Source organism: Solanum lycopersicum, chromosome 3 (assembly GCF_036512215.1).
Source record: "Solanum lycopersicum chromosome 3, SLM_r2.1".
Classification (NCBI taxonomy): domain Eukaryota; kingdom Viridiplantae; phylum Streptophyta; class Magnoliopsida; order Solanales; family Solanaceae; genus Solanum; species Solanum lycopersicum.
Window position 1 is genome coordinate 3469231 of NC_090802.1, and position 23118 is coordinate 3492348.

Below are 23118 nucleotides of genomic sequence, written 5' to 3' on the forward strand. Positions count from 1 at the left end.
GTATAAATTGTGTTTCTGTTTTTGTGTAAAGTGAGAGAAAAATATATATATTCTTGCTATACACTTATAATAATGCAATATACATACATTTTAATTCGATTCAATTGTATGCAAAACAAATTTTATAAAAATATTGCAGCGAAATAGGCAACGAATTATACAATTGTGCATTATACAATTGCAGTGAAATAGGATAGCGAATTATACAATTACAGCGAAATAGGTCGTCAAATTATACAATTTAGGCCAGCGAATTATACAATTGTATATGTATAGCGAATTATACAGTTTTATGTTTGCTATGGAGCGCAATTATGCAAACTTTGCTATAGCATACAAATATGAATTTTTTATTTACTATATGTGAAAATTGTCCATTTATTTTTCCACAACGTTGTTTTCATCTCCTCCGACAAAAGAGAAAAATAGTATTCCCTCCTTCGTCCACAATTATAATATTATATATTAATATGCAAAAACATAATATTTTTTATATATAATTTTTTTTAAAAAAATATTAAACTAACGTAAACTAATTTAACTTTAAAAATTAGTTAAATTAACTTTCAGAAAAACAAAGTGAACGGAGAGAGTCATCTTCCAAGTTCCAAATACACGGAGCAATCTGCGTTCCATTGTTCAATAGTTTCGTGTACTTTAAACACAATAATCGAGAAGCTTAATTAGAAAGAAAGAAAGAATTCTTTTCATTTGGCCGGAATAACAATATGTTATTTACTTTTTTTAACATTTTTATCCTTTTATTTTTAAAATCTTTTGATTAAATTTTTTAATTATTTCTAAATAAAATAAATATTATAAACTTTTTATATTTCTGAAGTGGAAACCATAATTAATAAACACATGCACGCATAATATCTGTCAAATATACTAAACATTTTTTCCATTGACTTAATGATTAGAGTATGTTGTTCACATTTTTTTTTTTTTAATTATTTTAGGTGTTCCCAATCTGCCAGTGGAAAAAAAATCATAAGACAAATCAATGAGTTTATTCAACTCTTTCACTTTAGATCAGATATATGAAAACCAACCCTTACTCTGCAGCATCAACCATTTTTCAAATTAATGGAATCACGGTTATTGGAATATGACTTGTCCGGTCACGATCTTATCGGCTCCGATGATGACTACAAGCATATTTCTGGCATGAATTTGAATGCATTGTGGGGTGTGTTTTGGATTGAAACAGTAAAGCTATGGGAGATTGGAGGACCAATTGCTTTGAATATCATGTGTCAATACGGATTTTACGCTATCACTGTAGTTTTCTGTGGTCATCTTGGACCAACACAACTCGCTGCTGTTACCCTTGCTCTGACTGTCGTTGCTACTTTCTGTTACGGCTTCATGGTGAGTCCTTCTCCCCTGTTTCTCTTGATGTGCGTTTTTGTAGAATTTTCATTTGTTTGTTACGATCAAATCTTGTAGATGGGCATGGGGAGTGCTTTGGAGACGCTGTGTGGACAGGCATTTGGTGCTGGGCAAATTCACATGCTTGGGATTTACACACAACGCTCAATGATTGTTCTATTGCTCACTACCTTCCTTCTCTTACCAACATACGTTTTTTCGAATCCTATACTACAGTTGTTAGGGCAAGATCATGATACTGCGCTTCTTGTTGGAGAGTTCACCATGTTAATCATACCTGAATTGTTTTCCCTGTCTATCACTATTCCCACTTCTAAATTTCTTCAAGCCCAGAGTAAAGTTGGCGTGCTGGCTTGGATTGGTTTTGTCGCGCTCTCACTCCATGCTCTTCTCCTTTGGCTCTTCATTTATGTATTCGATTGGGGTTTAACCGGGGCAGCTATATCACTTGACCTAGTATGCTGGATCAACGCGCTAGCTCAATTTGGTTACGTTGTTTTTCAGTGCAAGGATGGGTGGATGGGATGGTCTTGGTCTGCATTCAATGACATGTGGCCGTTTGTTAAACTGTCAATTGAGTCGGCTCTTATGCTATCCCTAGAAATTTGGTTTCCCATGAGTATGGTTCTCATTGCAGGATATCTCAAAGATCCGGTTACTGCTGTTGGAACCCTCTCTATTTGGTGAGTCTCGAGTCTAATTTTGTACCTAATTATTGTTATTATTCTGACAATGCTTAATTCAATCAGGATAGACAAGTCGAGCTTGAACTTTGTAATTTGATTGAGTTGAACACCAATTTTTTGTCATCTTTCAGCTCAACTCTTAGTGAATGGCAGGAAATGTTTTTTGTCGGAATCAACGCTGCCATAAGGTAATGAAACCCTTGCGTTGTAATTTGGTTTGAGTTTGTGGTTAATGTATTGTTGTTTTCCCAGTGTTCGGGTCTCAAATGAGCTTGGGCTAGGACATGCCAGGGCGACCAAGTATAGTGTATATGTCACACTATTTCAGTCATTTCTCATTGGGATTCTCTGCATGATTGTAGTATTGGCAGTGAGAAATCATCTTGCCATTCTTTTCACTGACGACGAGGTTTTGATCAAATATGTTTCTGAGCTTGCTCAGTTTCTTGGATTAACAATGCTTCTCAGCAGTGTTCATCCTGTCATATCAGGTGTTGTTTGCTCTTTAATTAATTAATTGCATTGTTCTGTTCCTATACTTAAGGCCTCCGTAGTCTCATGACAATGATCTTTTCGGGTTGCAGGTGTTGCTATTGGATGTGGTTGTCAAGGTCTAGTGGCTTACATCAATTTGGGTTCTTTCTATGCTTTTGCTATTCCTCTCGGATATGTTCTTGGTTCTGTGGCTAATTTTGGAGTCATGGTGATTAAATTCTCATGAAAATTACTTGTGTTGAAATAGGAAACAATACTATAATTTTGTTTTCAACAGTATCTGCTGGTGTTGTTTTGCAGGGACTATGGGGAGGAATGATAGCTGGACTTGCTTTGCAAACATTGCTACTCTCAATTGTACTCTACAGAATTGATTGGTATAAAGAGGTACGTCAACTAATGGTTATCGGATATTTCTCATCGTTGAACTCCATAACAAATCTTGTTCGACATTTTGGTCCAAAATCATCTCTGCTGACAGCAAGTACTATAGTCTCTTTTTTCCGAAATACTTGGTGAAATGAAGTAAGAATGCTTAGTATAAATGAGCGTTATGTTGTAATAAGAAAATGGAAATGCAGGTTGAGCAGACAACGAAACGGATGCAGATATGGGGAGATCAAGACTTAGAAACGGAGAAAATTAAAATCTGAATGGCTATAGAACTACGATCTATGCATAGCACAACGTAACTTGACATAAATATGAAATCATCAAGTTGAAGGCATAAATATGATTCGAAGTCAAGTTAAATAGCACATTTATGTATTATGCCAATTTTTGATCCGCAATTTCATATTGGGTTAAGGTCTCGAGGAGTAAATTTTTACTCTATTTTTTCATTTTCCCACTATAAGAAAAGAAAATAGTACTTTACCGCTATTATTCAAAATGAAGTTCTAGTCACAATTGTATATTTGTATTGATGAGAAAACACATAAAACACTTCAAAATTTAGTTGCATTACTTACTTTTTAACACTTAAATTATGTGTATAAATACTCTCTTTAACATCTCTCAAAGTGATTAAATCACTATTAAGGGATGATGTGGCAGAAAGAGTGAGTGCACTCTTTTGAAAGTGGGTGAAAACAGAGAAAAAATTGAATTTTTAAAGCCCTACAAATTGTTTTTTTACTAGCCTATATAGAATAAGTTATTTAAATATTTTTTTTATATATTAAATCTTGAAAATGTGTAAATATTCTTAATAAGAGGTGAATGAAATTAGTGAGTTTCCCTTTTAATTTCTTAAATTTTTATTTCATTTTATTGTGTTCCTCAACGCACATCTTTTTCCATTGAAATATGTCCTTCTCTATCTTCATCTCCACCTTTATTCACGATTTTCATTTCACTAGTCTTTTATTTATCTGTGAAATTTAATATCAATGTCATTTTATTGACGTCAATTCATGCTATATTATTGATGTTGATTTGGCAAATGTAAACTTTCTTAAATTTTGATTGACGCATTTTGATTTATAGATCGGTTCAAATATTTCTCATAAATTTTTATTTTTTTTGGATCAACCATTTTATGCAATCTTCACTTCTTATTTGAGTTGTCAAGAAAAAATTGATTTTCAAAAAAATTCATTTTCCAAGTGGGTAAGTTCGTTGTGATGGTTCGAAGAAGATAATGTGAATATTATAATGAATTTACTTCTTTAAAGTGACTAAAAATTGTTGAATAATGAAGAAAAAAAAGAAAATATTGAAGGTTGGAGTAATGGTGAACAACAAGGAAGATGAAAGAGAGGGATGAAGTGAGGTATGCATTTATAAATTAATCCATTGATATAATTAATTTTTAAAAAGTGTTTAAGAAAAAAATAGTGAATAATTAAAAAAGAAATATAAATTAATGATATGATGTCTACATGAACGATGTGACGCTTACGTAATTGTAATGTGACAGGTGGGAGTAGTATTATAGCCAAAAGATGAAAAAATTCACTTCAAAGATATTAAAGGAGCAGTTAAAGTTAAACACGCGCATAGTTAAGTTATTCGACTAAGTTCAAAAAATCTTTCATGGATTTTTTCATTTCTGTTCAAAGATGAGCATAATGAAGATTCTGCTGATTAATTTTCAATAATAATAATAATATAGATATTTATACTACTATTATTATTGCTATTTAATATTTATATTACTCTTATTATTATTATTAAAATTGGTATTTTTATTATTATTAATAGCATTAATATTTCTTTATTCTTATCTTCTATTTTAATATTTAATTCAAATGTATTTATTTATCAATATTTGAGAATGAATAAAATTATGAAATAGTATGAGTTCATTTAGGGTTCTTTTACCTATTAGAGTATTTCAAAATGACAAATTTATGAAATAGCAAGAGTTTATTTTGGATTCTTCTACATATGTTGTTTAAGCATGCATGCCTACAAAATGTTATAAAAATGTTGTATTAAGCGGAGGTAGATTATGCTTCGAGGTTACATTTCAACATTAGGGGTTAAAGTTACATAAATTATAATTAGTAATTACCTTCTCTTTAAACTGTTTTAACGATAGATGTTTGCAATTTGTTTCGCTGCTATTAAAGAAGAAAAGTAACATTAAGTTTAAATTTTTTTTTGTAGAAATGTACAGATAAAACAAACATGGTAATTTTTTTTTAGTTAGGAATGAGAATCATAAACTTATGGATAAATAAAAGTAAAATCTTAATTACTTTATATTACTAAAATTGATATTTATATTTTATAAAATATAAAAAATTAATATTAAAAAAGAAACTAGCCTTAAAGTATGTGCCGGAGTAAAAAAAATATGCACCAATATTAATATTAATTAAACTCATATAATAAAAATAAAATTTGCCTTAAAAGTATGTGCCACCGACGAAAAAATCTAATTTATTTTCATATTGGAATATTTATTAACTGTCTTAATAATTTGTTTGTTGTAATTTTATTTTTAAAAAATAAAAAGCTACTCCATCCTATTTAATCACCCGATTCTAATTTTTATTTTTTTTACGTTCTTTTCATTTTGTGTTAGATATGTACGTACATATATTTTTTCACTAATATATCGAATGTAACATAAATAACTAATAAATTTTAAAAAGTCTCGTGGAGGCAAGCAAAAATTATTTTTGATCTGTATATTTAAATACTGAAATAAAATTTGGAAGAGGAGGGCTAAGTGGGATGGGTAAAATTATTTTTTGTTAAGCGGAGGGTTGGTCTATTTTTGGCTTGGGCCAATAAACAGCCGATCCAACCTATAAGTAGGTGGACTACAGGCTTGTCGGTCAGTCTATTTTTTTAAAATTATATTTTTTTTATAATAAATAAATTATAAATTATAATTTAAAATATTAACATAAATATCGACAAAACAATATTACATGATGTTACTGTTACTATTTGTTAATCAAATCCACAAATAAAATTATCTTTATAATATTTATTAAGTTTTTTTTTTCAAGTAAAAGTATAAATATTTAAATAGAAATATTAACCTAACTATTTTGAGTTTGGACTCTCTTTAATTTTAAATTTTAATATTATTATATTATATTTTTTAGGAAAAAGGGTCTGATATACCCCTCAACTTTGTCATTTACGGCTGCTTGTTATGAAAGTGGTTCATTATATGCCCTTACCGTTTTGCAAACGGAACACATATAAATATGAGTAGTAAATATAAATTGAAAACTAATTTTTTTAACTTCCGTTAAATGAAGGGTATATGTGAGTCATTTTGTAACGGCAGAGGTATATGTGAGCCGTTTGTATAACGGTAAAGACATATATAGGTCACTTTCATAACGAGGGGTATATCAACTCCAAATGACAAAGTTGAGGGGTATATCAGACCCTTTTCCCTATTTTTAATTATTTTTTATTGGACTACTGGCTAACCCTACATATATTTTTCAAGCCTCACAAATCAACAAACTTATTTAGATCGGGCTAAAAAACTTTTTTTTTTAATTGAGCTTCATAAATCTTAATCCAACCTTATTAAATTTCATATTAAGCTAAACCAAATCAACAGGCCTAGCCCATATCGAAGACTTTCTTTCCATGAATGCATCTGACTTTGGTACTAGACTGGTATCTATGTTATATTTCAAATTTATATACTACCTTTTTGTTGTTTTAGTGGATCCAACTAACTTTGCACTTAGTAGAATTTCTTTGATAAAAAAAATTTATAGTGGCCTCATAATGAATCATTCCTATACCTACCCCTAAAGAAAGACCATTTTTTCCGTATGAAAGGTATTAAGTGCTTTTGTATCAATATTTGATAATGTTTATAGTTTGTATATATCTATCACTTTTTGATAATTACTTTTTATTTCATCTTTAAGCCTAATTTTAATCACGAGCTAAATGTTTTAATTAATTAAATTAAAATGCAATAATGACGACTCACGACTAATGACCAATACCAGTCGCAATCCTTAACTGGAAAATCCAAACCCTCTTCTCAAAGCTAACATATATATAAAAACAAATGATTTATCACAGAGCATATATAAGAAGCGATGACTCTAAATAGAAAATTTGTGTGTGTTTTGTTATTCTTTTGAACAGATTTGCTTTTGAAATTATGGTTAAAATTGGATAAAATTATATGGATCATCCAAATTCCAACAGTTTGCTCAAATGCAGATAAGAAGAAGAGATGATTTTTGCCCTTTTTGGCGATGTTAATGAAGCGGCTGTTAATTATCATAGCTGGTAATTTCATTGAATTATTTATTTTTTAAATTTTTTTTAGTATTTCGACTTCTATTACATTTATCAACTTATGATTTAAGAAGCTTGAATTCGTATTCCATTGTTCAATAATTTTCTACTACGATTCTATCGTTTGAAAGAAAAAAAAGGGGACAAATTTGATTTATTAATATGAAAAGTTTAATGTGAAGATGAAAAAACAGAGTAGGATTATTAAATTTGTGTATATATATCACAAAGTTATAGGTGGAATTCTTCTACTCTTCACAGACATGATATTTGGGATTTACATTTGTTTATTATTTGGGTATTTTGAAGATTAATTAGAAATGCACATCAAGAGTAATAGTGATTAACATTATCAATTTAATTAACTGTTCACTTGGATCATTTCTGCAGATACATGAAAAGAAGTAGTTGCTCTCACACTGCAACAAAAAATCAAAAGGCTTAGTGAAGAGCGATGGAACCATTGTCGCTGGAATATGACTCTTCCAGTGATGTTGATGAGCTGGAATATGACTTGTCCAGATACGATCTTATCGCGTCCAATGGTGACTACAGGCGTATTTCTGGCATGAATTTGAATGAGTTGTTGGGTGTATTTTGGATGGAGACAGTAAAGCTATGGGAGATTGGAGGACCAATTGCTTTGAATATCATGTGTCAATATGGACTTTATGCTATCACTGTTGTTTTCTGTGGTCATCTTGGACCAACACAACTCGCTGCTGTTACCCTTGCTCAAACTGTCATTGCTACTTTCTGTTACGGCTTCATGGTGAGTCCTTGTACCCTCGTTCCTTTTACGAGTGTTGCCCCCAGTACTACAGTAATAGTTACATGGGATCCATTTGTAGATGGGCATGGGGAGTGCTTTGGAGACGCTCTGTGGGCAGGCATTTGGTGCTGGGAAAATACACATGCTTGGGATTTACACACAACGCTCAATGATTATTCTATTGATGAGTGCTTTCCTTCTCTTGCCAATCTATATTTTCGCGACTCCTATACTTAAGTTCATAGGCCAACATCATGATATTGCTGTGGTTGCTGGAAAGTTCACCCTATTAATCATACCTGAATTATATTCCCTGTCTATCACTATTCCCACTTCTAAATTTCTTCAAGCCCAGAGTAAAGTTGGCGTGCTGGCTTGGATTGGTTTTGTGGCTCTATCACTCCATGCTCTTCTCCTTTGGCTCTTCATTCATGTGTTCAATTGGGGTTTAACCGGGGCAGCTATGTCCCTTAATCTTGTATGTTGGATCAACGCCCTAGCTCAATTTGCTTACGTCGTTGTTTGGTGCAAGGATGGGTGGAAGGGATGGTCTTCGTCTGCATTCAATGACATGTGGCCGTTTGTTAAACTGTCAATTGAGTCGGCTCTTATGCTATCCCTAGAAATTTGGTTTCCCATGAGTATGGTTCTCATCGCTGGATATCTCAAAGATCCTGTTACTGCTGTTGGATCCCTCTCTATTTGGTGAAGTCCTGTGTCTAATTTCTTTCCCCATTTAGTTATTATGATTATTCTGCAATGCTTTTGTATTTGCTTGACTTGAACAACTGATCAAACATATCAATTTTTGTCATCTGTCAGTTCAACTCTTAGTGAATGGCAAGAAATGTTTTTTGTCGGAATCAACGCTGCCATAAGGTAATGAAACCCTTGCGTTGTAATTTGTTTGAGTTTGTGGTTAATGTATTGTTGTATTCCCAGTGTTCGGGTCTCAAATGAGCTTGGGCTAGGACATGCCAGGGCGACCAAGTATAGTGTCTATGTCACACTAACTCAGTCAGTTTTCATTGGGATTCTCTGCATGATTGTAGTATTGGCAGTAAGAAATCATCTTGCCATTCTTTTCACGGACGACAAGGTTTTGATCAAATCTGTTTCTGAGCTTGCTCAGTTTCTTGGATTAGCAATGCTACTCAGCAGTGTCCATCCTGTGATATCAGGTGTGGTTTGTTTGCTCTTTCGTTGTTCTTGTTCCTATAGTAAAAACCTCCATAGTGTGACAATGATCTTTTTGGGTTGCAGGTGTTGCTATTGGATGTGGGTTGCAAGGTGTAGTGGCTTATATAAATTTGGGTTCTTTCTACGCTTTTGCTATTCCTCTCGGATATGTTCTTGGTTATGTGGCTAACTTGGGAGTCATGGTAACTAACTTTTAAGTCTGTATTTGCTTTTGTTGGTTTCTTCTTCTCTTGTTACATTTTTTTATGTTGCAGGGACTATGGGGAGGAATGATAGCTGGACTTGCTTTGCAAACATTGCTACTCTCAATTGTACTCTATAGAATTGATTGGAATAAAGAGGTACGTACGTCAACTGCGTATTTCTTATCCACTCCTAAACTCAACAACAAATCTTTTTCAAAATCATCGCAAGTAATAGTGTAGAAAATGGAATGGAAATGCAGGTTGAGCAGACGACAGAACGGATGCGGATATGGGGAGATCAAGAATTAGAAACGGAGAAATTTAAACGCTAAATTTCTATAGAACTAAGATGTATGCATAACCCAAATCCACAATTTTGTTACTTGTATGTCAATATATATGGGTACACACTTGACATTATTAGGGAACGATTTATAGCAGATGACTTCTCCTTTTCTTCAAATATTTTCAAACTTCAAAAGATGTAATCTTTCATAATATTTTATAAAGAAAAAGGTTTTCTTTAAAGTTTTAATTTATCCACGGATAGAATTAAAAGCAATGAAAGAATTATACTATAAAAATTTTAACAGAAAATGGCCTAAAATACACTTAAAGTGTTGAAAATGATATTTAATATTTTTCATCTACCTATTCGCTTCAAAATGTCCTTTTCATCCACCTACTGGCTCCAAAACACTCCCTTGTCATCCACCTTTGGTTCAAAATTGACCACTTTTTTAGTTGTTTAAAATTAAACTCTTTAAAAAAATTTAAAATACTTGGCGTTCAACTATTGATTATGATTTTAATTTATTAATATAATATATAAACCAACCCACTATTCACTCATTACTAACTAAACCTCACCCAATTAATAATCCAATTATAATATCAAAATCGCCATAAACACTACTAAAACATGATGAAATTATAAATTCCTGAAAATGACATCCAAAATTATTCGAGTCCAAATCGAAGCCTCAATTAAATTTAGGTTGAGCCGCTTACTTAGATAGACACTTTCTTTCAAAATTGATTAGAAATTTATGATTAAAGGTAAAGAAGTAACATCCCGAATTAATTCATGTACTTTTTTAAAATATGATTTTATAAATATTTATGATTTGTTTTAAAACCTTTAATATATTATTTTGAAAAAAAGTTACCTATGAAGTAACATCACATAATTGAGACGTAACAATAATTAAGATGAACATAGTCAGATTTTTAAATTTATTGGTGATTTTTAAATTAGACACTTGAATGTATGATAATTTACTTCGATAAATATTTTCGCCTCAAATTTTTAAAAACATTCAATTGGCAGTAGCTTGCATTAATAATGTGACGGATTTATTAATTTAGAAGGGTTTAATTAGTAATGAGTGGGTAGTGAATTGATTTATAAATTACACTAATAACTGAAATTATAACAACTAGTTGAGCGCCACGTATTTTAAAAAATATTTAAACAATTTAAATATAAAACCATTAAATAAGTAGTCAATTTTGAACCAAAAAGTGGATGACAAGGTATTTTGAACCAAAAAGTAGATGACAAGGTATTTTGAACCCAATAAATGAACGAGAAGGATATTTTGAAATTAATTGGTGAATGAAAGATAATTTTATAACATTTTTGATATTTTAAAAATGTTTTAAGCTTTTTTTTTAATATTTTAAATTATAATATATTATTAATTTTTATATTATTAATCTTTGTACCAAATCAAACCAAGACAGCGCCTTACTTAAAATGCAGTAAACAGCTTTAAAGATGAGTAGTCAACAGCTTTAAAGATGAGTAGTCCGTGATAAAGATTCGTTGGTGGTCAATTTCATTATGATTTTATTAGTACCAGTACTATTTAAATGATTTTACAAATTTACTTTTCAATTTTTTTTTTAGAAATTTTACAAATAAATGTAAATATTTTAAAAATGAAATTAATTATAAGAATGATATAAAAAAAAAAACCTAATCAATATTTTTAATTTAATAAATTAATAGACTAATATGAAATAATTATAAGAGATAAAAGAGTAACACTATGTTTGGATCATACGGTAGATACAATGTTTAGCTATATTGTATTGTTTGTTATTATTTAATAACATTTGTATTATTTAATTTGACTGAAAATTCTTAATTATTTTAGTATAAGAAGTTTTACTTAAATTAAATAATCTAGAATTATATAATACTCCTATTACGTAACAATATAATTAAAAAAAGAAATTAATTAACAATAAAAAAATACATCAAATTGATTTATATTTAGTACTATTTGTATTATTTTACTACTTTGACTTATTTACGGAATTGTCCTGTAGTATACTATCTTTTTAACTTTTAGTACTATTTGTATTATTTTACTTTTTAATAGTTTGTGTATGAGATTTTTTGATATAATACAGTAAGTCGGAGCATAATCGGCGGTAAATGGAATCGCCGTTGCTGTCCGGCGTCGACAATCAGCAGCAGCTCATTGGAGCTGACGGCGACTATCGACCCATTAATGCACTGAAAGAATGGAGGGCTGTATTCTGGATCGAGACAGTGAAGTTATGGGAGATTGGAGGTCCAATTGCTTTCAATATTCTTTGTCAGTATGGGATCTACTCAATTACCGTAGCTTTTTGTGGTCATCTTGGTGCTGTTCAGCTCTCTGCCGTTTCTGTTGCTCTAAATGTCGTTGGAACTTTCTCTTTCGGCTTCATGGTTTGTATTCTCTCTGTTGCTCTGGGAGTTTTGCTAGTGAAAATGTTTTTCTTTTTTACTTTATTTGGTATTATCTTTTGAGTTGGAATTGTGTTTGTTGTACTGAATATTTAGAATTTGGATGTACTATTTCAAATATGCTCTAAGAAAAGTAATATACTAGCTATTATCATCTGAAATTTTCATATAGCCGAACATTGATATTCAAATAAAATTTTGTGTAGTTGGGCATGGGGAGTGCTCTGGAGACGCTGTGTGGACAGGCATTTGGTGCTGGGCAAATACATATGCTTGGGATTTACGCACAACGGTCTATGGTTATTCTATTGTTTAGTACATTGTTTTTGTTGCCAATTTATATTTTTGCAACTCCACTGCTTAAGCTTTTAGGCCAAGAACATGATATGGCTGTTCTTGCTGGGAAATTTGCCCTGTTTTCAATCCCTGAGTTGTTTTCACTGGCGGTTGGTATTCCCACCTCGAAATTTCTTCAAGCACAGAGTAAAGTTGGTGTGCTGGCTTGTATTGGTTTTGTGGTTCTTTTACTCCATGCCTTTCTGCTATGGTTGTTCTTATATGTGTTCAACTTGGGTATAAATGGGGCTGCGTTAGTCTTTAATATTACAGGTTGGGCCAATGCAATAGCTCAATTTGTCTACGTGGTAGTTTGGTGTAAGGATGGATGGACGGGATGGTCTTTGTCAGCATTGAATGAGATTTGGGCATTTGTTAGACTCTCGGTTGCCTCGGCTGTTATGTTATGCCTTGAAATCTGGTACATGATGAGTATTATTGTTCTCACCGGACAACTCAAGGATGCAGTTATTGCTGTTGGATCCCTCTCTATTTGGTGAGTTTTGCGTCTTTCTTTTTCTTTTCTTTTATAATGGTAGTGTCCAGCCAACTTGCATGCAACTCACCTGTTGTCTTCTCATTAGCACATGTATCAAGTGCTCTGTCTAACAAGGCTTAGCGAGATAACAAAATTCATTTTGTATTTGGTTATCATTGTTCTTTTTCATCTGTAATTGACAATTTTAGGACAGAATAGTTAGCTGGACCTACATCTTTATCAAGATTTAGTTTACTTAAAGTACTGAATTCTAAGCTGGAATGTGTAATTGATTGAATTTGTAAATTAGATTGTCATGTACAAAGTTTGCGGTTTTGTGCATAGCTTTTGATGAGATGAAAAGCTCCTTTATCATGAATCAATCGAACCTTTGTCTTTCTGTTTTGTGTTTCAGCATGAATATTGATGGATGGGAAGCAATGTTGTTCATAGGAATCAATGCTGCCATAAGGTAATTAAGTCTAAGTTCTTGTGGAAAAATGTACTCTATTTGTTTTTGAGTTTGTTTTAATGCATCATTGCTCTCTCAGCGTACGAGTCTCAAATGAGCTTGGGTTAGGGCGTCCCAGGGCGACCAAATACAGTGTATATATCGCAGTGTTTCAATCACTCCTCATTGGGATATTCTGCATGATATCAGTACTAGCAGTAAGAAATCATCTGGCCATTCTTTACACAAACAGCAGGGATTTGCAACGAGCCGTTGCTGACCTTGCTTGGCTTCTTGGAATAACCATGGTTCTTAACAGTGTTCAGCCTGTAATATCAGGTGTTGCTTTTATTCCATTTTTACTGTTTCTATGTTTAAAGTGTGTTCGTCTTTGTAGTCCTTATTGTGGCAAGTAATGTTTTGCAGGTGTTGCTATTGGAGGTGGATGGCAAGGTTTAGTCGCATATATCAATTTGGGATCTTACTATGTTTTTGGTATTCCTCTAGGATATACACTTGGTTATGTCGCTAACTTTGGCGTCATGGTAATTAAACTTCCATTTTGAAAGTTACAATTTTTAATTTCACTCCACATTTTGAGGCATCTTCTATAGGAAACTCTTCCTTTTAGTATCTCATACTTTTTAATTGTCTTGCAGGGACTATGGGGAGGAATGATTGCAGGACTTGCTTTGCAGACACTGCTTCTCTCATTTGTACTCTATAGAATCGATTGGAATAAAGAGGTAAGTGAAACATTCTGGTTACAAATAAAATTATCCGTTCCTCTTTCTTTGAAAATTACAGACGAAACAATACTAGTTAAATTCTTAGTTTGTTACAGATTTTGTTACAGATTTTGTTGAACCTTCCCTTCCCTTTCCTTTCGATATGATTAAGTCATGTGTAATAATAAGAAAATGAAATGCAGGTTGAGCAGTCTGCAGAGCGCCTACGCAAGTGGGGAGGTCAAGACTTTGAATCTGAGAAAACTCTTATTTCAGAGCCTACGAAGGACTTACCATAAAAGAAACATTTTGTGGTGATATCAAATGATGATTTTTGGATAGGATCTACGTGTTGTAAGACGTGGAGCCTAAATCCATGTTAGATGCCACGGTGGATGACAGCTAGGCCAAAGGGGAAATTATTAGTCGTACACGGGTAAAATATGAATCAAAAAGGTGAATTGATTTTGTAGGTGATCAGGCTAAAGATACTCTTAACATCGTGAGTTGGGAGTACTGTTAGTTTTAATAGTAACGTAGCTGCGATTTAGAGCGGTAGGCTAAGATGTATGTTGTTGTGCACTTACTCTTCCCTTTGTTATCTCTTTTGAGTTTGTAACATTACATTTAAACATGATGTTAATTCACACCTTTGTTGCTCCTATTTTCTTTCCTGTTGCAGAAAACCTCTTTATCTTCTTCTTTTAACACATTATGATAAAAGGTTTAGGCATGATTTCAAAGTGTATATTTACAACCAAAACATAAAAATTATGTGAAGGACTGAGACAACAATTATAATCACTCTTATCTAAAGAAAAACAACTCTAAATTTGTATTTTTTGGAAACTCTAAAATCTTAATTGAGCTTTTGTTTCAATTCTGAGCCATTAACCAAGTGTTATGAAGACACTTTTGAGTAGTGTACACAACGATGAGTTCGATTGAATTTTTTTATTCAATTGAGAAGGATCTAACAAAATATTGCAAAAATGTAATAAACATGAAATATACGAAAAATAAACTAACGTATTAACCTGAGAAACGGTCAAATATTGTTTGTCATTCGGCAATAATATGAATAAACAATACTCCGTTCGTTCAGAAATGTTTGTCATGTTATGCTTATCGAAAGTCAATTTGACTAATTTTCAAAGGTAAATTAGATCACATTAATTCGATATTTTAAACAAAAAAATTAGATGTTCTAAAACTATATGAAATTACTATAAATTACAACTTTTTCATATTGATATGATGAAAAAATGCATCTTAAAATATTAATCAAAAATTTTATAATTTAACTCTAAAAATAGAAACCATTACAAACAATACCGGACAAAGAGCGGAATAATGAATAATAAATTAAATGTTCAAATTTCTTTCAAATATTTTTCTTGGGAAGCAACTTTTTTTTTTTTTTTTTGGAATTGGGAAGCAACTTTGGGTATGCGTAAAAATACTAAATAGGCATTTGATCAGGTAATTTCATATAGTGAGATGAAATATTATTTGTAGCGTGCTATTTTATGTTGACATTATCTCATGATATTTTAAATTCTCTAAAAATTATAACTTGAAATTTTTTTTCAAATACAAAAATTGACTCAGAAGTATATATTTTGTAAAAATAACATATTTAATTTATCTAAATTTACTAGCCATTTATTTCATCTATAAATAAAATTTACAGTTCATATCATTACTTTTTAAATTATTTATGTCTGATATAACAATTATTTTCGCTAAAATTTATTTTTATTTCAAATCAATTCTTAATTTACCAATTTTCTTATTTTTCATTAAATTCATTACCGCTTCATTCAAATCAATGTTTAAAGAGCTTTGTGATAATGTATTATGTGATTTTATAAACTTTTACTTATTTAGTAAGATTGTAAACATCAAAATAATTTTAGTAATTTTACAATTAATGAAATTTTTATATTTATAAAAAAAATGTCATATGAAAGTCTAAAACACATATCTACATAAAATTTCAATTTCATATGACGTGATTAAACAATTCTTTATAAAAATATTTGTAATAAACAAATATAAATCAAAACAAATGATATATATTATAACTCAAAAAAGTATGTCTTAATACACATGGAAAAACCTTAAAAGTCAGACAAAAATTTCTTCATAAACCAATTTTTAGTTCCGTAATTTTTAATTTGTAATGCAAAATCCATGAGAACTTAAAATAAAATTTATGTCTTTTAATATGTAAAGGCCTCAAAAATCAATGATTTTTTTTTCATTTGTCAGCTGATGTAATGATTCGTGTATTATTCATATAATAATGTAAAATGAAAAAATCATCCAAAAGTATGTCTTAAAACAGGCTGTTCGGACTAGGGATGTGCATTATTTGGATTAAATTAAAAAATTTAACTAAATTAAATTAAATTCTAGTTTGAATTATTTTTTTGGATTTTGGATTTGATTTTGAATTTATAATTTACCTTGTTTGGATATTTGGTTTGTTTCGGATTTAGAAAAATGATAATAGAAAAACCTGTGTGTGACCACTTTTGCTCCTTTTTAGTTATTTTCATTATGATTTTAGTTTATTTTCTTATGTTTATAATTGATATACTTTTAAGTATTATGTTTTACGTTTTACTTGTGATTTATATCAAAAAGTATATTTAAGAAATTTAATATTAATATATATATATATATATATATATATATATATATTTAAATTTTCAATATAACTTTGTAATGTTTCTAATTATTGACATAAACGATCAACCAAATCGAAAAACTCAAACCAAAAAGAGAAAAATCAAACCAAATCAAATTTATTTTGGTTCGAATTGAGTTACACTTCTTCAAAATAAAAAACCGAGAATTTCAATCGAATAGTACAAAACCAAATCGAAAAGCCGAATACACACCCCTAATCTGGACAAACAATGAAGTTCATTGTGTTACACACAATTATTATTTTTTAAAAAAATATTCTAAAAAGGTAGCAATAATTGATAGAAAAAAGAAAAAGAAATAAACAATAAGGACATACACAAATTAAAGCAGCAATAATAATAACAAAACAACAACAATTGATAGAACAACATAACAAAAAATAAACCAAAGACAGCCACACAGAAACAACAAAAAATGATTAAAAACAGCAAAATAACAATAATTAAAATATAAACAATAACAAATATTTTCTAATTGAAAATCTTCTTCACATATTGTAACGTATTCATCAAAACTCAAAAGAATATGAATGAGAAAATCTTTTTTTTTATGTTTGTAGCTACACGCTAAATTGTTATACTCTAGATAATGTATTTTTGTGTTTAAATAATACATAGAAAATAGAGTTTCATTTGTATCTCAAAAAATAATGAATTTATTAATAATTGTATCAATATAATTTAAAAAATATTATTCAACATCTGCTAACGTATCCAAAATCCATAATTTGTATTCGGATATCTGCTAACGTATCCAAAATCCATAATTTGTAATTTGAAAAAAAAAGAAAAAAAAATAATTGGAGTAGCTCTTAACACTATTAGTTTATGTAATTTATACAAAATTTATACTTCATCTTTCTCAATTTATGCGGCACTTTTCATTTTTCGAGAGTCAAACAGTTTGAATTTGACGAAAAATTTGCGCATGGAATCTTCAATTTTTTTTGAAATGAAATTCATATATTTGTAAATTACGTAAAAAGAAATACTATAACTCACAATAATTGATAATTCAAAATGTTTAAAATATCTATGAAAAAATTTACGATCAAAGATAGACTTGTTTGAATCTCGAACTCTGAAAAAGATGTCACATTAAATGAGACGAATTTAACAACAAACATTTTATATACTACATACTATTTTATAATTAGCACGACACACACGTCTGTACATAGGCTAAACTAATGGAGTATATTAGTATACCTAATTCAAACTTGTGAAATTTTTTCGTACTAGTTGTGTTATTTTACTTTTAAAGCTTTGTCTACTTTTATTAAAAGATGATGAAAACATAAACAATATAAGTAGAAACGAGAAATGTTATTTCTCCACCCATATAAATATATATATATATACATGGAAGCGATGGTGGTCTCCGCCGATCACCACCACCAGCTCATCGGCAATGACGGCGACTATCGACCCGTTAACGGACTGAAACAATGGTGGATCATATTTTGGATTGAGACAGTGAAGCTATGGAAGATTGGAGGCCCAATTGCTTTCAATATTCTTTGCCAATACGGAATTTACTCAATTACCGTTGCTTTTTGTGGTCATATTGGTGCTCTTCAGCTCTCTGCTATTTCTATTGCTCAAAATGTCATTGGAACTTTCTCTTTTGGCTTCATGGTTCGTTCCTATTCTCTATTGCTTCGACATGAAAGTTACATTTTTTTGTTTATTACTTTTTGCCTCTCTTGGTTTAAATGGAAATTACTTTTGTTTTTTATTTGTCTAATTTTATATCGAATAAGAAAGAATAGTGTAAAAATAAGTAAACATTGCTTAAAGTGCGTTAAACATGTTTTAGGGTGTGTTTGGTTTGAGGAAAACATTTTCATCCCTACCCTTGACCTGCTCCTCCACCCCTTACTAGCCTCGACCCCCAAAAAAGAAATATTTAAGTTAATTTTTAAAAAATATTTTGAACTTTCAAATTTCATCCCTATACTTGAACCCCCGCCCACCTACCCACCCCCTAACAGCCCCCTCATTCCCCAAAAAAAAAATTTAAGTTTGTTTTTAAAAAATATTTTTAATTTCAAAATTTTATTTTTTCACCCTACCCCCTCTCCCAACCCAAAAAAAAATTTAAGTTTTTTTTTTACTTTTATGATAGAATAAAATTAAATGAAGCATTTTCAATATTTTTTATCTGAAAAAAGACTAAAATATTTTCTCCATGTTGAATTCTTAAGTAGAGTACTATTTACTCATGAAAATATGAGTAAACTAGTATTTTACCCAACTCATTTATTACCCAATTCATTTTTACCCATATCAAATATGGATGGGTTGAATTATTATCCATTTTATGTTGATCCACTAAATATGACTAATGTTTCAACTTTTAAAAAGTAGCAAACTTAAATAACTTGCATGATACATGCAATCAAATGTTTGGTATAAAAGGTAAATGTTTTCCTAGATAATATTGGAAAAATAAGTTGGTTTTAACTTATTTTCTCATTAGTGAGTGAAAAATATTTTTAATTATTTAGTTGGTGAATGAAAAATATTTTTTAGAAAATATCTTCTATTTTTTGCTAGAAAGTAGAAAATATTTTTTTTGGAAAATAGACTCTAACCCGAGAATGAACTCGGATACTTGAACTTAGAACATGACCCCGACGATCGATCCAGGATCCAACACTAAGATGTGACCCAGGACTTGACCTCGACTCTCGATTGTGCCCCGATAACTGAACTAGGATCCGACCAAGGATTTTACCTTGACTCTGATCTGCCACCGACATTAACAATTGTCTTGTTCCTTAAACCCAACTCCTCTAACATCCACATCTGACCGCAAGGATTGATTCAAGATCTGATCTCAACACCTGACCTAGGATTCGACCCCAATTTTGGACCCAACACTGAACTTCTGAACCCGACTCTAACCTCGACATTCGGCATGGGATTCAACTTTCAAATCAAGACCCGATCCAAGATCGAATTTTGAACCGGGACCTAATTTTTAAATCAAGACTTGACCTAGAAACTCGATGTATGACATAATTTCCAAATAGAGACCCAACTCAACACCCGACTCGGGACTCAATTTCGACACTTGATGTAGGACCCAACTTTCAAATTAAGATCTAACCTCAACTCTCGATCTATGACCCAACCTCGACGTCCGAACTTGGATCTGAGCTCCACCACCCTGACAATCAATTCGGATCCCGAACCTGACATTCGACCTGGAGCCAACCTCAACTCTTGACCTAAGACTCGCCTTACGAACTGAGACTCGATACCTACACCCAACATGGGACCTGCCTCTGACTAAAACCTGATTTCTGAATCGAGACATGACCTCGAGATTATATCAGGGACTCGAATTCGGAACAGAAATGCTACCTCAATATATGACCTCAACATTGACCTAACTATCTCTTTATGACTCGAACCTGAGATATAACATGGGACCCGACCTTGACTACGACTCTGACACCCAACTCAAAAACTCCAACCTGACACCTGACTCAAGACTCGACCTAGATATATGAACTAGGATTAGACCTCAAATCCTGACCTGGGACTCGACACCCAAAACGGGATCTAATCCGATTTGAGACTCCATTTGAGGCCAAAATTCAAGAATCATGAGTTTGATTCCAAATTTGTATCAGAAATCAATACCCAAAACTTGACTTAGGGAGGAAAGTTGAGGTGTGCGGTTGAAAATAAGTTGTACAATGTTTTCCTTATTATTAAATTTTTTTGGAGATGAATCATTTTCCTTAATTTTGAAGAAAATAAGTTGATTTGATAAACATTTAAGTCCTCTAACTCAACCAAACATGAGAAAATTAGAAAATATTTTCTACCAAACACAAAAAAGTAGTAATATATATCTAAGGTATATTATGTTATAGATTGTATACGAGCTACTACATATTATTATTAATAGTCTTTTCACTTTATTGGAAACTTTTGAAGTTAGAGTTGAACATAGAATTGTGTTTGATTAAGTTTTTGCAAAATTTGAAAATTTTCACTATCAAATACTTGATTTTCAAATAAAGTGAAATTTGTTGTAAAATTTGTGCAGTTGGGCATGGGGAGTGCTCTGGAGACACTGTGTGGACAGGCATTTGGTGCTGGGCAAATTCATATGCTTGGAATTTACACACAACGGTCGATGGTTATTCTATTGTTCAGTACATTCCTTCTATTACCAATTTATATATTTGCAACTCCGTTACTTGAACTTTTTGGCCAAGAACATGAAATGGCTGTTATTGCTGGGAAATTTGCTCTGTTGTCAATCCCTGAGTTATTTTCACTGGCAGTTGCTATTCCGGCCTCGAAATTTCTGCAATCACAGAGTAAAGTTGGTGTGCTGGCTTGTATTGGTTTTGTGGTTCTTTTACTCCATGCCTTTCTGCTATGGTTGTTCATATATGTATTCAACTTGGGCATAAACGGGGCAGCGTTAGTCTTTAATATTACAGGTTGGGCCAATGCAATAGCTCAATTTGTGTACGTGATAGTTTGGTGTAAAGATGGATGGACGGGATGGTCTTTGTCGGCATTGAATGAGATTTGGGCATTTGTTAGACTCTCGATCGCCTCAGCTGTTATGTTATGCCTTGAAACCTGGTACATGATGAGTATTATTGTCCTCACCGGACATCTCAAGGATGCGGTTATTGGTGTTGGATCCCTCTCTATTTGGTGAGTTTTTATTGTCGCCTAAATTGTCATGTGCATAGATGATATTAAATGTCTTCAGCTCCTTCATCAAGCATGTATCGGTTCTTTTTTTTTTTGTCTTTCAGCATGAATATTGATGGATGGGAAGTAATGTTGTTCATTGGAATCAATGCTGCCATAAGGTAATTTAAGTCTAAATTCTTGTAGAAAAATGTACTTCATATGTTTCGGAGTTTGTTTTAATGCATTTTCTCTGTCTCAGTGTTCGCGTCTCAAATGAGCTCGGGCAAGGGCACCCCAGGGCTACGAAATATAGTGTATATATCACAATGTTCCAATCACTCCTCATTGGAATACTCTGCATGATATCAGTACTGGTAGTAAGAAATCATCTATCCGTTCTTTTCACAAATAGCAAGGATCTGCAACGAGCCGTTGCTGACCTTGCTTGGCTTCTCGGAATAACCATGGTTCTTAATAGTGTTCAGCCTGTAATATCAGGTCTTGCTTTTATTTCGCTTTTACTATTTCTATGGTTAAAAGTGTGTGTTAAACCCTTATTAACATTGTTTTGCAGGTGTTGCTATTGGAGGTGGATGGCAAAGTTCAGTGGCTTATATCAATTTGGGATGCTACTACGTTTTTGGTATTCCTCTTGGATGTGCGCTTGGTTATGTCGCTAACTTTGGCGTCGTGGTAAATAACCACTTTGTTTTAATATCTCACAATGCAACTTTTTTTTACTTTGACAGAAACTTTTACCTAGCAGGGTCTATGGGGAGGAATGATAGCAGGACTTGCCTTGCAAACACTGATACTTTCATTCGTAATCTATAGAATTGATTGGAACAAAGAGGTAACTGAAATGATATTTTGTTTTTATGTTCAATTTTTTTAATTTTTTTTAAAAAAAGTTCATTGCAAAACAGTATGTAGTAATAAATATGAAAATTTAAATATGCAGGTTGAGCAATCGGCAGAGCGCCTACGCCGGTGGGGTGGTCAAAACTTAGAAGCTGAAAAAACTCTTAATTCAGAGCCTGCGAAGGACTTATTACATTTGCCATAACAAATTAACATTTTGCGTATTGACATTACAGGGGAAATTATTGTAAATCACAGACAATTTGATTCTACAGTTGAATAGCCTTTTAAGAAAAGATTGTATTAACGTCGTTTATATTTTATCCTTTAACGGGTCGTTTGATTGAAAATAAGCTATTTCAAGATAAATTATTATGGGATTAGCTATCCTGAGATAACTTATCTCATAAGTATGATATAAATGGTTGGATAAGTTATCTCAAACATGACAACCAAACAAGAAACAGAAACTTGATCCCATCAATAGTAATTTTCTTATCTCATCATTATTTATTTTTATTCTCTCACACCAAGCGACCCTGATTGTCCATTATTTAAACACCATTTCTCAATTGAGTTTCTTCCATCTCTCTTAAACGTTCTTTGGTACTTAATTTTCTTTCTATTTAATTTAAATTCTAGCTTTTTGTTTGGTAT

The 23118-nt window shown here is 31.6% G+C and overlaps 4 protein-coding genes across 4 annotated transcripts; all 4 read left to right on the forward strand.

The window, feature by feature from the left end:
- Positions 1 to 917: 917 nt before the first annotated feature.
- LOC101262692 (protein DETOXIFICATION 35-like) lies at positions 918 to 3562 on the forward strand. Its single transcript, XM_004234386.5, has 7 exons — positions 918 to 1374; positions 1453 to 2078; positions 2213 to 2269; positions 2334 to 2572; positions 2666 to 2784; positions 2877 to 2963; positions 3158 to 3562. The coding sequence occupies exons 1-7, from the start codon at positions 1090 to 1092 to the stop codon at positions 3227 to 3229; spliced, it is 1485 nt and encodes a 494-aa protein (XP_004234434.2). The 5' UTR covers positions 918 to 1089; the 3' UTR covers positions 3230 to 3562.
- A 3455-nt stretch (positions 3563 to 7017) lies between these two features.
- LOC101262386 (protein DETOXIFICATION 35) lies at positions 7018 to 10008 on the forward strand. The gene is made up of 8 exons (XM_004234385.5): positions 7018 to 7307; positions 7707 to 8088; positions 8168 to 8793; positions 8911 to 8967; positions 9031 to 9269; positions 9352 to 9470; positions 9543 to 9629; positions 9734 to 10008. Exons 2-8 carry the CDS (start codon positions 7771 to 7773, stop codon positions 9803 to 9805), a joined length of 1518 nt encoding a protein of 505 aa, XP_004234433.2. The 5' UTR covers positions 7018 to 7307; positions 7707 to 7770; the 3' UTR covers positions 9806 to 10008.
- Positions 10009 to 11846: 1838 nt separating this feature from the next.
- On the forward strand, positions 11847 to 14873 carry LOC101262082 (protein DETOXIFICATION 35-like). The gene is made up of 7 exons (XM_004234384.5): positions 11847 to 12198; positions 12423 to 13048; positions 13446 to 13502; positions 13582 to 13820; positions 13908 to 14026; positions 14141 to 14227; positions 14413 to 14873. The coding sequence occupies exons 1-7, from the start codon at positions 11920 to 11922 to the stop codon at positions 14506 to 14508; spliced, it is 1503 nt and encodes a 500-aa protein (XP_004234432.2). The 5' UTR covers positions 11847 to 11919; the 3' UTR covers positions 14509 to 14873.
- Positions 14874 to 18231: 3358 nt separating this feature from the next.
- Positions 18232 to 22793, forward strand: LOC101247190 (protein DETOXIFICATION 35-like). Its single transcript, XM_069296180.1, has 7 exons — positions 18232 to 18564; positions 20993 to 21618; positions 21723 to 21779; positions 21860 to 22098; positions 22175 to 22293; positions 22367 to 22453; positions 22562 to 22793. The coding sequence occupies exons 1-7, from the start codon at positions 18250 to 18252 to the stop codon at positions 22664 to 22666; spliced, it is 1548 nt and encodes a 515-aa protein (XP_069152281.1). The 5' UTR covers positions 18232 to 18249; the 3' UTR covers positions 22667 to 22793.
- The last annotated feature ends 325 nt before the right edge of the window (positions 22794 to 23118 follow it).